This window comes from Taeniopygia guttata, chromosome 2, assembly GCF_048771995.1.
Source record: "Taeniopygia guttata chromosome 2, bTaeGut7.mat, whole genome shotgun sequence".
Classification (NCBI taxonomy): Eukaryota; Metazoa; Chordata; class Aves; order Passeriformes; family Estrildidae; genus Taeniopygia; species Taeniopygia guttata.
Genome location: NC_133026.1, coordinates 28,415,001 through 28,430,607, shown reverse-complemented (window position 1 = coordinate 28,430,607; position 15,607 = coordinate 28,415,001). Strand labels below are relative to the sequence as shown.

General features: G+C 34.7%; 1 protein-coding gene across 9 annotated transcripts in view; it reads left to right on the top strand.

Annotated features, from left to right (window-relative positions):
* DGKB (diacylglycerol kinase beta) overlaps positions 1 to 8,893 on the top strand; it is a 332,324-nt gene extending 323,431 nt beyond the window's left edge. For all 9 annotated transcript variants that reach the window (XM_072925562.1, XM_030264748.4, XM_030264750.4 and 6 more), the window contains one exon: positions 6,464 to 8,893. In XM_072925562.1, coding sequence (XP_072781663.1) covers positions 6,464 to 6,571 — 108 coding nt within the window. In that variant the 3' untranslated portion in view covers positions 6,572 to 8,893. The remainder of the gene's footprint in view (positions 1 to 6,463) is intronic.
* Positions 8,894 to 15,607: the final 6,714 nt, after the last annotated feature.

Here is a 15,607-nt window from a genome sequence, read left to right as displayed (position 1 = left end):
GTGTAAAAATCTGTCATCCAGAATTACTCAGTATGTTGAACACATGCAGAATGCAACATCTAACAAAGTCACTCTGCTCTGGTATAATAAGATAAAGCATCCGAGCATCAAATTGTATTGTTTTCACTGTGTTTTTATAGAAGACTCTTTGGGAGAAGGAAAGATGATAATGTTAATGTTATGTTAAACATCTTGTCTGATTAGCTGAAGAGGAAATTCTATCAGAGCTCTCCCAGACAAATATAGCAACATGAAAGATATCTATGGTTTCACCTGATCTCCAAACAGGTCATTAATAGTAATGAAACTTCAAAGACTCTCAAGTTAATTCAATAAACGTCTAGCTTTAGCCATCAGGTTTTTTTTTAAGAAAAGTAATCTTTCAATTTAGCTACATAAATTATTAGCAATGTTTTGAAAAAATCTATAACAATGTTCCATCCTAATTAGAAATAACTGCAATTTCTGTTCTTTCATCTATTCCTGACTTGCTTGGCATGATATCTGAAAGAGTGTCAAGCTTCTAGAAACACTAGATTAAAAGTAGAAGACAGAAATGTCTATAGAAGATGCAAGTATATTGCTTAAATAAAGAAACAAAAATAAAAACCCATAGTCAGAGCTCACCTAATGGATTGCCAGAAACTCAGTTTCACAGGTATCTGAGACACAGTATTTTTAGAATTGTTTCCTGATTGTTAACTGTTACTTGGAGTACATCATGGAATAATGTTACACAAAATTAGTATTTCAAAATACTGTAATTTGAATGCACCTTAAAAATAAGTTTTGAATGAGTGGTTTCTCTCCAGGTTTCCCTTAGTCCCTAGAGATGTGAGCCAGGATCTATGAGTCCCTGGATCTATGAGCCAGGGCACAGAGATTCATCTGTCCTGGAATTAAATACAGAGAGAAACAAGAACTTAAACCAAACCAAACCAAGCTTTTATTATCGCTGTGCGCCAGAGCTAGGTGAGAAAACTAAAAGAGTTACAGATTTGCTTTTATATAGATCCCTTGCCTCCAATATCATGGAGACATGTCTCCATATCTCCTGCACATCACATGAAGCAGAGGCAGCTGTATTCTAGACTCTGTCTGTAAGGTATCTTCTTTCTATGCCTCTGGTTGCACCAATATTTTCTTGTCAGTTCTTTATAATGAGAGAATTTAACCTACTACATCTGCCACTTTAGAGCAAACAGGATCTGGGTCTGAGATATGATTACTGATTTCAATAGAATGTTAGCCAATTGCTACATACTTTAGCCAAAAATGGAAATTACTCACTAGGGAAGATTTTTGATGTTATATGAAAATGCTGCACCTTTTTTCCCTTTTGAGCAGCAGTGCACATTCTGTTCCAAGGCCAGATTGATTTATTGAGTTTTTAAAATTTTATTTTGCATCTGGGCATTATTTTTTGTTGTCACAGGTACACTGCACTTTAATTATTTTTGTTTATGTATGCGTATTTTTTTTCTTAATTTCAAAACAGTAGTTTTTGTAATTGACAAAGTAATTTACTGCATGTGTGCTTTCTGCACCCCAGACAAATACTCTAGCATGTAGTGCACCTTTCTTTCCAGTTCAGATTGTTAAGAAAAGAATTAGTTGTGACTAATTGCCAATTAATTTACAGTGTTTTAAGGGGGGGAGGGGGAAAAACAATTGCACCTACTAATTAAAATTTAAAATATTCCAAAGTGTCATCTTTAGGTATCTGTGGAATACATAATTTCCATTTTAGTTCTGCACTGGATCTGTAACAACCCTGAGCTGACAGCTCTATTAATTTAAAACCTTAGTGATACCTATTAGTACAAAACATGAAAAAAAATGCCATTAATCATTTATTTTAATTTTGCAGCTCTGTCATTTTCTCAGTATGTTTAAAAATTATGATGACACCATAACGTTTTCCAATCTACCTGTGTGAAGGGGAAACGGATCATACTACTTAGGAGAGAGACTAGAGTATATTATTAGAGCTTAATTAATGCCAAACTGATTGGATTTGATTGCACTTTGCACAATAATATTGTTTAGAAATTTATTTAAGATGTGTTGCATAATGCTTTTAAAACAACTAGTTTAGATCAGAGAGATTTTGCCCAAAATGGCACATGATTCAAGTCACAGGTTAATTTTGCTCAGCAGTGCCTGCATTCTATCGCTCTGATTCATAACATGGTTCCCCATACACTCTTGATCACCTAAGGAAGATAAAAGTATTTGGCACTCCTGTGATATGGAGGAGTTGCATCCCTGCATTTCCTGTAAGAGGAGCAGCGTTTGGGTGTCTAGACTGTGAGAAAACCCTCCTACCCTCAAAACAACCAACATCGAAACCCTGCTGAGAACATGTAAAAAAGTAAGCATAAAATAATAGATCCAGTTGGATAAGGCTGTTTTTTTTTTTTTTTTATGGCAGTTTTTTCCCTCTGTCTTTAAAATACAGTAATATGTTCTTTAACCTTAATTGAAATATTCTAAGCAGAACTGATTAGCTCTGCTTCCAGGTTTCTATTGTCAGCTAGTGCAATACTTTAGAACTGCATTTATAGTACCATGTCTTCTTAAACAGTAAATGTTTAGGCATTGTTTGAAGCATAAAGGTAACCAGTATATACTGCAGAAAAAGGAACATGAAAGTAAAACTGACTGACCTAAAAGATTCTGTTAGCATGCTAAAATTGTTTATGCTCACTGCATTTCGTTTAGTGGATATTAATGTGGCTTCAAGGCATTTTGAAATTCTGACCTGCTCCTAAGATAAATAAAGTTAATGCATTTGTATTTTTAGTATGAAAAACTCAGGCTTCTTCTTTATCACAAAATTTTCTATTGACATATAGGGAGATATTATCATCTCTTCTTTTGAGAATTATACTCTTTCAATTTGACCTAGTATTCCTAGCACAAATACAGTCACTGGAGATACTTTTTAATACTGGAAAGATGATTTCTGCAAATGCAATATTTTTATGCTAAATAAATATTTACTATATATACCAACCCTTGTGGGATAAAATCTTGGCTTCAATTAGTGAATAAGAGGTTTGTTATTGGCTTCAACATTTCAAGTTTAGCCTAGAATGTTGTGGAGCAGGCTTACAACAAAAATCCATGGTATCTTAGCAATTCAGGTGGCTACATACTTACCCCCGAAATGGAATTCTGTTATTTTCTCATTTTGTCTATTTCTAAATTTAAATTTATGGAAAGAATGTAAAATAATTTATTGTTTGTTTTGGGGTTTTTTGTTTGTTTGTGGGATTTGTTTGTTTGGATTTGGTTTGGGTTTTTTGGTTGGCGTTTCTGTTGATGTTTGTTTAGGGGAGGGGGGGGTTTTTTTGGGTTTTTTTTTAGTTGGCTGGGATTTTTTGGGGTGATTGTGTGTTTGTTTTGTTTTTCTTCCAGCAGCAATTCAGGCACTCAATTTATGTTTAAAGTGTTCCCTATATTACCCTCAAATTATTATATATTTTCAATAAATTGAGTAAGTGATTTCAGAAATTGTTTTCCAGAATTCCATAGTAATTTCTATGAGTATGTATTATCAATTCCTAAAAATACATTAGGTTAGGATTTTAGCTTTCTGGATTTTTGTCTGTGCAATCTCTTTTTCTCATGTGCATGTGTGTATGTTATTAACAGGTAAATCTACATTAAAAATTTTAAAGAAGGGTCTTTTTTAAAACTTTTATAATTGTGTTTCTACTAAAAAATACATGACGATGCTTGCTGAATGGAAGAGAAACTGAATGGTAAATGTTAGTCTTTAGACGCTCCCTGTGCACACACACAGAATCTCTAGAGGTCTGTAAGTAGGAATTTTTAAATTAACAAAGTCTCTGTTGCTTCTAAGTAAAGATACCTCTCTCTTTCTCTCTCTTGCTCTCTTTTTGTCCTCCTATAGAGCACTTTCAATGTTAGGCCCTACTTTGACCTGCAACACTATTTCTCTGTCTGAGATCCTCAGTGCTTATTCCCATCTTGAAGTGAGCACTGTCCCTTGTCACCCAAACTCACAGCTCCAGCTCTGGCAGTGCTGCCAGTATGAGAACAGAAGCAGAAGTGAGAGACCAGGGCAGAGATGCAGTGCCTGAGAGTATTGAGGAAGACAAAATTAGCCTTCTTCAGGCAAAATAGTGCAATGGTTCAGAAACATACTGATCTCTTCATCAGCCAACAATAAAGTGTTTCAATTTATTTAATTTTTTTTAGGGTAAGAAAGTGAGGAATTGATGGTTGTCATTGTTAATCCATGCAATGTTAATAGACGCTACCATGACTAAGTAAAAAATATACTTTAATTTTACACTTTATTGTAGCATTTTCAGAATGTAAAATATTTTACACCATTGAAATTGTGCCTATTTATAATGGTTGAAAAATATGTCTTGGAGAGGGGTGTACAGGACTCATCCCCACGCATGGTAGTGGTTAATCGTGTTCAGGCATGTTAGCCGATCTCAGCTGATAGGAAGCAACATACTGAAGAGGTTGTGGTCTCTGAAACAGATGGCTCAAGCCAAGAAAGAACATTAAAAATGATAAACATTTACTCAGTATGTAATTGCATTCATCCTGAGGAGCACTGAATAGCCCCAACCCAACACGCAATCTGTACAGGGTCTCAGGATTACCTCACCCCTTCATACTAAAGCAGTCTTTTGAGCTTTGCTCTTTTATTCACTTTAGGATGGAATTAGTATGTTTTACCTCAGAAAGGAAACATAAAGGCATTCCTTCTGCTACATCATGGCCAAATCTTGCAATAAGCTAAACCCTTTATGACTTGAAAAATTGACTCACGCCAGCTGTAGGTTACTTCATGTCATGATCCCCAGGATCAAGTTGATATCATCACTGCTCCTGATCCCCAAAATACATCTTATGAACCACGTGGAAGTTACAAAAATAGTAAATTTTCCAAGAGCAGATCATCAGCTGGTACTGACATCAATGGAATAATGCCAGCTTACCCCACCTACTAGATTTGGCTTCCAAAGTGATGCCTGAAGCAGAATTTATTGTGAGAAAATATATTGGTGCCAGTCTTTGAAAGTCAGATTTATTATCCATGTGAAAGTAATCTACATTGCCAAGAACCCCCCATATGCTATATTCAATACTAATGAATAGTGTTGACAAAAAGAGGTCCCACATAAAATTTGAAGTTAATGAACTAAGGTGGCGTAAAAATGAGCATTTGGAGAGTAAAGGCTCTAATAGAGTTAAACCAAGACACTCTGTTGAGATTTTTATGTTTCTGTCTTCTTACATTGTAAAGTAAATTTCCACCCCAAGAAATGTCCTGATCTATATTTTAATGAGCCTCTCCACGTGACATACATTTTTTGTTTCATTTACTATTAGTGAATGACAAGTGAAGGATATTCATTTTAACTTGAAAATGTCAGGTATGCACTTTAAGAGATATATTTTTCCAGTTTTTAATGAGGTGGTGTTTCTTTTTGAAAGAGATACCCATCTCTGATGTGGGTACTATGCAGGTGACAACTGATATTTAATAAGTGATGGTTCTTGTATTAGTCGTAGTTCACTAAAGAAAATGTCTCGGATTGCTTTTGAAAAACTCCTAACGTCACTAGCCCAAAGGCAAGATGTGACCTTTTTATTACATAATGAGAATCATTTATTATCTTACAATGTATCTTAAAGTCACAGACAAAATGCCACTTTGATAATTGCTTTCAATTAGCTTTGAGCATAGCATACATTCATAAAATGTCTTCTTTAATTTAGACTTGAATTAGAGAAAATTGCAGACATAATCTACTTTAAGGTTGTCTCATTTAAGGTGATTCGTAGTTCTGTATCAAAGAAATCAAAACGGGTGGCTTTAGAGCAGTATTACAAAGTGTTTTAAATAGTATTTTCAATATTTGAGTCTATTCTATTAACAATTAATAAACAAATTAGAATGCTAGTTCATATTTTTGGACTTTTTCTTGTGTATTAACTTTGCACTTTTGTTCCCCATGGCTGTTTTGAAATTAAGCACTGTCCTGTGGTAAAACAGTACAGTTTGATTAGATGTATAAATAAAGCATGTAAAGACATAGCTTATGTCTTAATAATAGGCAACAGCTTGGTCTGTCAGCATGTATGCTCTTTCCAACTTTTAAATTCTTCCTCAACAACAAGCAATAAATCCCAAACTCAAAAAGATTGTATATTGGCGTGTATTTTATTGCATGTGTTTATTAATTTTTTTTTTGCATATAATTTAAATTATTTGTGGGAAAACTATTACCCAGATTGGTCTACTGCATATGGAACATCATTCATTAAAAAAAAGCGGGTATTTTCCTTTCAGCTTAGATTAAACGATGCAGGTCTGGAAGTTATATATAAAGATTAATCGGGCATCTCAGATAGTTGGAACTGAACTAGCTAAAGGGTAACTTTGTTTTTCTTCTTTCTTCCCCAGATAAAAATTACTCACAAGAACCAAGCCCCCATGTTGATGGGACCACCTCCAAAACATGGTCTTTTCTCTTCTATCATCAAAAGAACAAGGAACCACAGCAAGGAATAAGCCTATGTAGTTTAGTTAAAAAAAACTAGCTTTGTTGGGCTTTGGAGTATTTATGCTGGAAATCTTTCAAGAATTTAGAATATCTTCTATTTGCAAAATCTGGGATTTTGGTTTAACTGTTCTGTAGCTGAGCTGATGTAAAACTATGCTACTAGAAAAAAATATTGTCACAGTTTTGTAGGCATTTTGCATGATGAAAGCAGATGTTTACATACAGTGATACAGCATATTTTTTGTTGCATGCGTTACCATTTACTAATCTGTGGGCTAATTCTGCCATGGAATACAGGAAGAGAATGTCATGGATAATTTGATTTTCTCTCTTTTCTGTTCAAGCTTTTTCTACTACATTAACCATATGCCATAAGTTCAATAGTATCTCTTCAATCAAACATCTTTACATGAATAGTCAATCTGACCTGTTTCAGAGTAGAAACATTGCAGGTCTCATTAACCTGTATTTTTAGTTTATAATTTCTTTCTACCCTGAGAATATTTTTATTTGATTAAGTATTAAAATCCTGGAAGTTATTCTGATAACTCCTGTGTACATGAGTAACTGTACCTGCTGAAAACATCTAACAATATGCACAGTATTCAAAGGATCAGGATTGTTCTTGTGTAACTTTTTGTTAAAATTACAAGTTGATGAAAGTTCGAGCAAAAACTTTGGGACTAAGAAGATTATGCTGAGTGAAGATAATAAGACATGCAAAACAAGCCATCAGTGTTTGTTGAAACCCTAGAATTATTTTCACAAGCAATACATCTCTGTAACATGGCAAACTTTAAATCATTCTCCACATTGACCAATAGCATAGTGCATATGCACACAAATAACCAAAGCTCATGCCTAATTAAAGTGCATTTCCCACCAAAGATTTAGTGAAGGATGCTTCAGAGAAATGGGTTAATGCATAATTAATCAAATTCACTGGAGTAGACTCACTTCTGAAAATTTACAGTTATTTTGATTGCATTGTCAATGTCCAGACAAATGTTTGGGTAGGGAAAAACATTAAATTAATTTCAAGTAAATACTCACTTTTTATTTGTTTCATAAGCTGACTGACATAGTAACATATGCTAAATATGAAGACATACATACAAACTCTAAATATTAGAAAATTAAACATATTTTTTGTATCATAATAATTTATAAATTTATGCTGTCCATAATTACTCATCCCCTAAGTTAATCTTTCAAGAAAATGATGACCTGTTGTCTATTACCCTTTTCTAGTCTGCTATCTGAAATCCAGACATTTCTTGTAAAAAATTTTGGTGAGGCAGTTGCTCAGGTTTTAACTTTCTTAGCTCTCTGAGAGACTTCCTAACAGCTTAGAAATCATAATACAGGGATTTGTCTGAGGTTTGCACAGCACTGTCTAATGTTGAAGGGAAGTCGAAGAATGGCAAATTTTTTCAGTCTTGCATATAAACAATCTCAAACAAAATCTTTTGTGAAGTCTTAACATTGTTCTTTGTTCAGAGTGAGCTGCTTCTCAGCTCTGCATGTCTTAAGTTCTCAGAGATTTCATTAAAAAAACAAGGAAAATATAAAATTTTGCTTGAAATGCATGATTTCCCATTTTTATCCAGACAAACGTTCATTATTTATTAAATCTATTTTTCTATTGATCCATTCATCCATTTTAAAAATAATACTTCATCATGCTGTAGTGCACGGTACTGTGCATGTATTTAAATAAAGTTACTATCATTTGTTCCTCAGTATAAGAATTCAACTGAGTCCTAATTTATATAATAGACATTAAAATAAAAATCAGTATATAGTTGGTAAGGATTATGTCTTTGAAATATACAGTCTATGTTCTGTAAACATTAGGAGGTAAATGCCAATTAATGTTTTGTTCAGCATTAGGTAGAAAAATATGAAGGTGATTATTTGCTGAAATTAAGGTCTTGTAATTTACCATTCTTGGGTCCAGTGGTGTTGACATTTACAGTTACCATAGGAGTAAACTAATATTTTTCCTGTGCATTGCAAACACACACACACACACAGAAGCATTTGATGCACTGAACTACAAACCTGCATACGTATAGAGCAAAGGTTATTTGCAAAAAGAAGGAATTTACTGATACAAAGTTACGTAAAGTGTATATTGGTTTTATGAAATTATGGTTACAGGTGATAAATATTTTCACATAACTTGACATAGGATTTTCTACCAATGCTCTCAACTTTTTGTGGCAAAAATGTGTTTAACAACAATATATAATGTGTTCTCTATGATTATCTCATGAACATTGTAACTCTGAAAACAAATAAAATTATATAAAGCTATTACTAAATAATGTATGCAATTTTAAATGTGTCAGTCTGTGATAGCAAGTTGGTCACAACACACTTTTTGTATATAAAGAGGTATAGAGGAGTTCATGCCATCAGAATTACGTACAACTCTGAATAGACATATAAAAAGTAAATCAGATCTGCTGGTTGGTGTGTATTAAATTCTCACTGTAACAAAATACAACAGAGCAGCCATTATACTGAATTAACGGTTTTCATAGCAGAGACTGTCTTTCTATTAATTTTGCTTGCTTGGAGCTTTTTTAGCATGGCCTCTAGTAATTTAAAACCATTCTCAGGTTGAAAGTAATGGTGGTGAAGAGAAAAACTTGGAGTACATGAAACATAGTATCAAACGAAAATGGTTGATTTAATAAAGGAGAACTTAAAAAGTGAAGGTTCTTTTCTTCACTTCAGTATGCACAGAACTAATATGAAATTATTCATTGGTGTAAGAAGTGAAACAAACAATATGTGCATATATCTACTTACAGCTGAAATAGACGCATTGTTCTTAGGTTGACTGAAGAGTGTATCTATAAACCTTCTATTCCTTCCAATGAAGCAGTCCTTAAGGCTTCATTAATGACTTTTGCAATGTAAATGAAAATTAAAATATATAGGTATTAAATGTCGTAATAGATTTGCAAATCTTTGATCAGTGTATGTCAACGGGGCAATGTGCTGACAAAAAAACATGGCATCTCAGGAAATAACTTTAACTTCTGATATTGGTCAGTCTTGCTTATTTCACATGTGTTCCTATTAAAAAGAAGTAGAAGAAGAATTTCCTGTAGAGACAACTAGAGAATTGCTGTTTCCAGTATGGTATTTGTATGCAAATCATCACAATTGTTTAAAGCTAGGGGTGACACCTCATGATTTAGGCTGTTGGTGTGCATATGTGTGTGTTCATGCCAGACCAGCTAACCTGCTGGTATGCTCAGGACCCTGATAAGACAGGAAATACTTAGTTTCTGAAACAGGAGAAAACTTTCTATTGCATTTGCTTACTCTTATCTTAATCTTCTCTACGATTGCATGTACATCGCAACAATGACTAGCTAATATCCAAAATTATTGAAGGCAAATAAAGTTACAGATTTCAGCATGTTTCATAATATCAGTGTAAGAAAGAACATAGTCAGCTATGGTATGAAAGGCAGAAAAATACATTTTTTTATTTTTATAAATATTTAGGTTACTATTTATTTGCAAGATAACAGAATTTTAATGGTTATTAGTGATTTAGGGTACTAGTTCCTATTCTACAAGTTACTGCCTTTAACCCCAACTGGCTTCTAGGGCTTGTAACTTTGAGGCAGACCATAGCCAGACCAAGATTTTCTGGGAAGCAGACACTTTCCTTTCCACTTTCTGTGGAAAGGAAAAAAAAAACAAAACAGGAAGAATTCTCTCTGGAGAAGGAAGTAGGAGAAGATCAGAGAACTCTGCTATGGAACGTGAAAACAGATGCTCAAAGTGAAGCATGATGCAGTGGCATCCACAGAGCTGGTTGTGTGGGACCTGGGAGGCCAGATGAAGGCACTCGGAGCTAATGAGCAGCAATGAGCTAGATAAATGGGTTAATTACATTTATCTAGAGAGCCCTAGATAAATGTAGGAGGTAAATAGTATTTCCTTGCTTTGAAGGCAGAAAGACCCAGAGAAATTTGGGCTGAGGTAGATGATACTATTGAGCTCTCCAGGGGAATTGAGAAGGACTTGCGAGCAAAGGGAAGCCAAAGGATTGTCAAAAGAAGGTAAAGGACTTTCCAGAACTTTATCTCTTTCTTTCATACCCTGAAAAAAAAATGAAGAAAATTTGCTTTTGCAAAACAGCAGTTTGCTAGGCTACTAAGTGGTTAGCCTGAAAATAAATAAATAAATTTAGGAAGCTGAGGTGGGCCAGAGGAGCACAGCTCAATGTTTTATGCAAGAGCGGTGCAGAACGTGTCAGCCTGTTGTCAGCTAATTGCTGCTTGTCTCCAGCTCAGGTCTGAAAGCATTCTGTTTTCTCTCTGTCCATGAGGAAGGAAACTTCTTGTGGTCCTGCTGAGGTGAGTAAAAGCCTTACTGTAGCCCTGGCTGGAAAATGAATAAAACATGGGCGAGACCTGGAAGCTGTTAATGAGAAATAAAGTAATAGCTTGAAATCCGTGGTGAGTGTGTGAGGCTCTGAGGGTTGCTGTGCAGCAACAACTGAGGTAGAAATTGTCCTCATGACTACCAGGGTTTGCTGATATCTGCCCAACCTGGGCTTGTGCTGTGGAGAGCCTGATGGCTCTTATTCCTTGTTTTTGTTCAGGCTATATATTTTCAGTTGGTTTTGAAATAAGGGAGTTTCACCTTTTCTGATTTGCTTGTATGAGAATGGAGATTTTCCATTATCATGTTTGCCTAATTTTACAAATACATCTGAAGAAGAGAAATTTCTCTATGACCATTGCCTTCCATTATGTGAAACTGCCTAACAGCTTGGAACTATTAATAGGAAACCATACTTCTAGGCATCTATAGTCTGGGTATAGTGATATTCAGAGTCTGCTTTCTTTCCTTTCTGATTCATGATTCAGAGACTCATTGAGAAGCACCTCAGGGCTCTCTTTAAATGTGACCAATAAAAAGAGTAAGTGATAATCATCAGGCTTTGTTATTTATAGTAAAGGGGTTGATGGTAAAGAAGCAGATTCATGTGAGGTACCCACTCTAATAAAAATGGAAAATAGTCTACTGGGTCTGAGTGAGAAGGAAAGATTTTGAAGTTTTCAGGTCAATTTTTATACTAGTGTTGATATGAAAATACTTAGCTGCTGATGGACCTCTTTGAAATAAACCTTTGGTTCGTTGTTTTTTTACCTAGGGTGAAATTTACATGCTATGAAGGAACACAGAAATTTGCATTATTAAACTGCTTTTTTGGATAGGGAAGTGAGCACTTGTCAATATTTTGGTGAAAACTATCTTTATGAGCCAAGTTGTGCTGGCTAATAAGAAATGGTCAGTCTTCAGGACTGTCATTCTATTTACATTAAGTATAAAAAAAAAAAGCTCAGGCAACCAAACAACATGATAACAACTATTCTATAAATTGTTTGTACCTGCAGAGAGAGATTGATGATAGCTCCATCCCTTGGTGAGGTGGACATTGCAACATAAACCTTGTCACTGTAACTTCTGCCCAGCTATGAGATTAGCTTTTGCAAAGGATGTGGTGTAGCATTTGTTAGGGTGATGGTTTCTTCTTTTGTTGGGTTTTTGAGTAAATATGAACACATTCTAAATCTCTCCTTTTATCCCAGAATGATAAGAACTCAAACTTTGATTCAGATAGATATAAAATATATTTATCACACACACATATGTAAGCAAGCAAATGCAGGAAGATCTATTCCATCTAAATTGAACATTACTGCCATATGTTTCAATTCAGCCCTATTATTCAAGGAAAAAAAAAAAGAACTTGTTAATTTAGCTATGGTATGAAAAGCAGATGATATCTCATTGATATCAATCACTGTTTGACTGTAATCTGAATATTGATAGGGTTTTCTTATTGTTTCTTTTGTTGTGTTGTTTGGGTGGTTTTTTTCTGGAAAACTAGCTAAATCTTTCTTTTAATGTTTCAATACAAATAGATTACAAGGAGCTTTGAAAGATTTGGTCCAGCTGCCTGATTTACAAAGTCTAATCTTGGACTGAGATGCAAATTCAAGCCTTCATACTTTGTCAATAGTGCTGGTTAAAAATTCCTTAACCTCTGTTTCATCAAAGTTCATTAAATTGTGTGGAGGAACCTACCTTCCCTAATCAATCCACTTTTTCACTGGATTCCCGTTTCAGAGCAAAATAAGACTTACTTTTTAAATGTCAAAATATTTTGTCCTTGAATGTTAACAGGAAATATAAAGTTTTGTTTGATTTATTATTTCTGATTCATTAATGTAGTGATTAGCATTGTAGTATAACTGACTTTTCACTTTATGTGAATAAAATTATGCTGTTTTTAATTCACTACAAAGATAATTCTTATTTCCTTTAGAAAAATTTTTAGTTCTTGTATTTGTTTGAGATCCTGCAATGAAAGTTTACACCTTTGTGCCTCTACAGTTGACAGCAGAGTAAAAGGCTGCACATCAAATTCTAGTGTTTATTTAAAATACCTGCATTTTTGGTATTCCAGTAGGTACACATTTCTTAAGTGTTACATTCAATGAATTACTTTTTCATAGTTTCTCTTTTTTTTTCTTAATTTGTCAGAACAAATCTACCTGGATACTGAACAAAGAAGGGATATTACATTGTTAAATTATCCTAATTATTATAAAATAAGCAAGTCACAGAAGAATATTTTAGAGTAGGCATTGTAAAACAAGGTATTGACAAGGCAGAATGCTTATTTTTATTCTAAGGTACAGAAGACACTGTAACAATCGCATTGATAAGGCACATGTATGTCACTGTAATTCTCAAAATCCTGAGGTCTTTAACATCTCAATATTTCAGGTGAATTATCAGCTACAACTGTGTGCTGGATAATCTGAACTCTTTTTACATCAGAGTTATGCAAAACATGTAAACTGTCTGACATTTTGCTATCTTCTTTTCGGTCACTGTACCTTTATCGCTAAATACTGTCTACCTGGTGTCTAGCCCAATTGATACTGTGTTAAAATTCTTGCTGTGACAATCATCAGTCTTATTTTTATGTTCTTGGAACACCAGTTTAGTGTGTTCCAAGATCATAAAAATAGTGTTAGCAGACTTCCATGAGGTTAATGGGGCTTTAAGAAAATGTTACATTTCTTTGGCCCAAGATAAGATTCCCTTCTGATGGGAGTCCTGTCACTTTTTAAGATATAACAACTTTCTCTGTCAAAGAGTTGAGATATTAGTCTCTGTGAAATGATTTATAGTTTTTCCTTGGCTTTCCTGCTGAATCTTAGGTTAAAAAAAATAGTCTTATGGCAGATGCCAATCGTTTCCTTTTGGTATGCATGTAGAAATATGTGTTACCACAAGAGCTAGTGAAAGCATTCAGATATAACCAGAAAAGCTGTACTGACAACAGAGAGCAGTGCTCAGTTCCTGGAGTCAGACTCACACAGGCAGAATTTGAAATGTTCAGAAAAGGGTTAACCTCCCTTTATTTGTTTCTAGGGTGACTTCTGTCTAAAAATGCAAGAGTACAAGTAGGTATTAAATACGTGTGTAACTTGCCACTGCAACACTCATGTCTGCGCAATATTTCTGCTGTTTTCTTACCTCAGATATAGCACAAATGGTAATTTTTAACTATTTCCACTATGTGCTTCCTCCACAAAGCACAGTGAAATAGCAAAGCATAAAAGCAGATTTTAATAAGTGCAATAAAAAACTGTTTTAAGGAGCCAAACATACCTTCTGGTCCATCATAACAGGACAGTAAAGGGATTTGAAGGAAGCAAAAAATCACATAATGCTAATTCCATTTATTCTCAGTAGAAGTTTGCAACACAGAGGTCTTCTATCCAAATGACAATGTCATTTATTGTTTCATTCTAACTTGTTCACAAATTAATTTGAAGAGTTCCTTATCCAAATATGTAGCCACAATTGTGTAAAAGGGATTGAGAATATTTTGGCACATCTGGTTCCCCTCATGTGCCATGCTATTTCTGCTACACCAATTGAGATCCCTTGAGAGTATTTAAAGTCCTAATGTAGAATGAGATATTAAGTCACAGTTTTGGAGATTATGACTGAAATATAGCTTTGCCTGAGACAATTTAAACTGAAGTTAAGGATGCAGATATGAAGTCCCAACTCCACTGAAATCCTTGGTTTGCCATTGCAAACAGAGAAGCCTGGGTTTTATTCCTGCTGTCCTGTGGTAGGGCTAGGAACATCTTTCCTGCCCCAGTTTAAATGTTTGCAAAGTTTAAGTAAGAGATTGAGAAGTTATGTGCATTCACACATCTGTAAAAACCTACTGAATGGTTGCATCTGCGAAGTTTCCCCACACCATTAGCCTTGAAATGAGGTCACCAGGTCTCTTCCTTTCAGCAGGTTGCTCATGGTTTCCTTTCTCACTTATATGTCATTAGCAATCCTGTATTTCTGTCTCCAAAAGCATTAGCTTTAACACGCTGTATTAGAATATATTTTCATCTACACAGCACTGTAGGTTGGTGTTTAGGCACTAGGCTGAGAAATGGAAATTTTTAATTTCCCACGTTAAGGACAAATCAGACTCTGATTTTGTAGCAAACACTGTAAGTGCTATAAGCAGTGTTATAAGAGAGTCCTGCTCAGTTAAGGACCTGTCTTAAACTCTACCCTCTGAATCTCAAAGGCATGAGAATTTTCAAGCTCCAACTAGGTGGAGTTCACACATCACTGTTTTATTTTGCATCAGCCAATTCACATGTAAATTTTATGGATTCTATGTGTAACTGTGCCTCTTCTCACTATTCAGAACCTTAAAAATCTACCCTTAATGTTTGAATCACCCTGCTGGGGTAATGAAATACCAAACTTGAGTATGAATGAATAAACAGTTGCTTTGAACTCGGCTTTTAGGACTACAACATAATATTGACTTGGTAACAAATTCTGTGCTGTTGCCTTAAGAGGCCCTGCACGGTACTGCAAAAACCAGGTCTACATGCAGCATAACACAACCCACTCCTAATTATTTCTGCCTGCTGCTGTTGGATTTCTTGTCTTTCATGCTT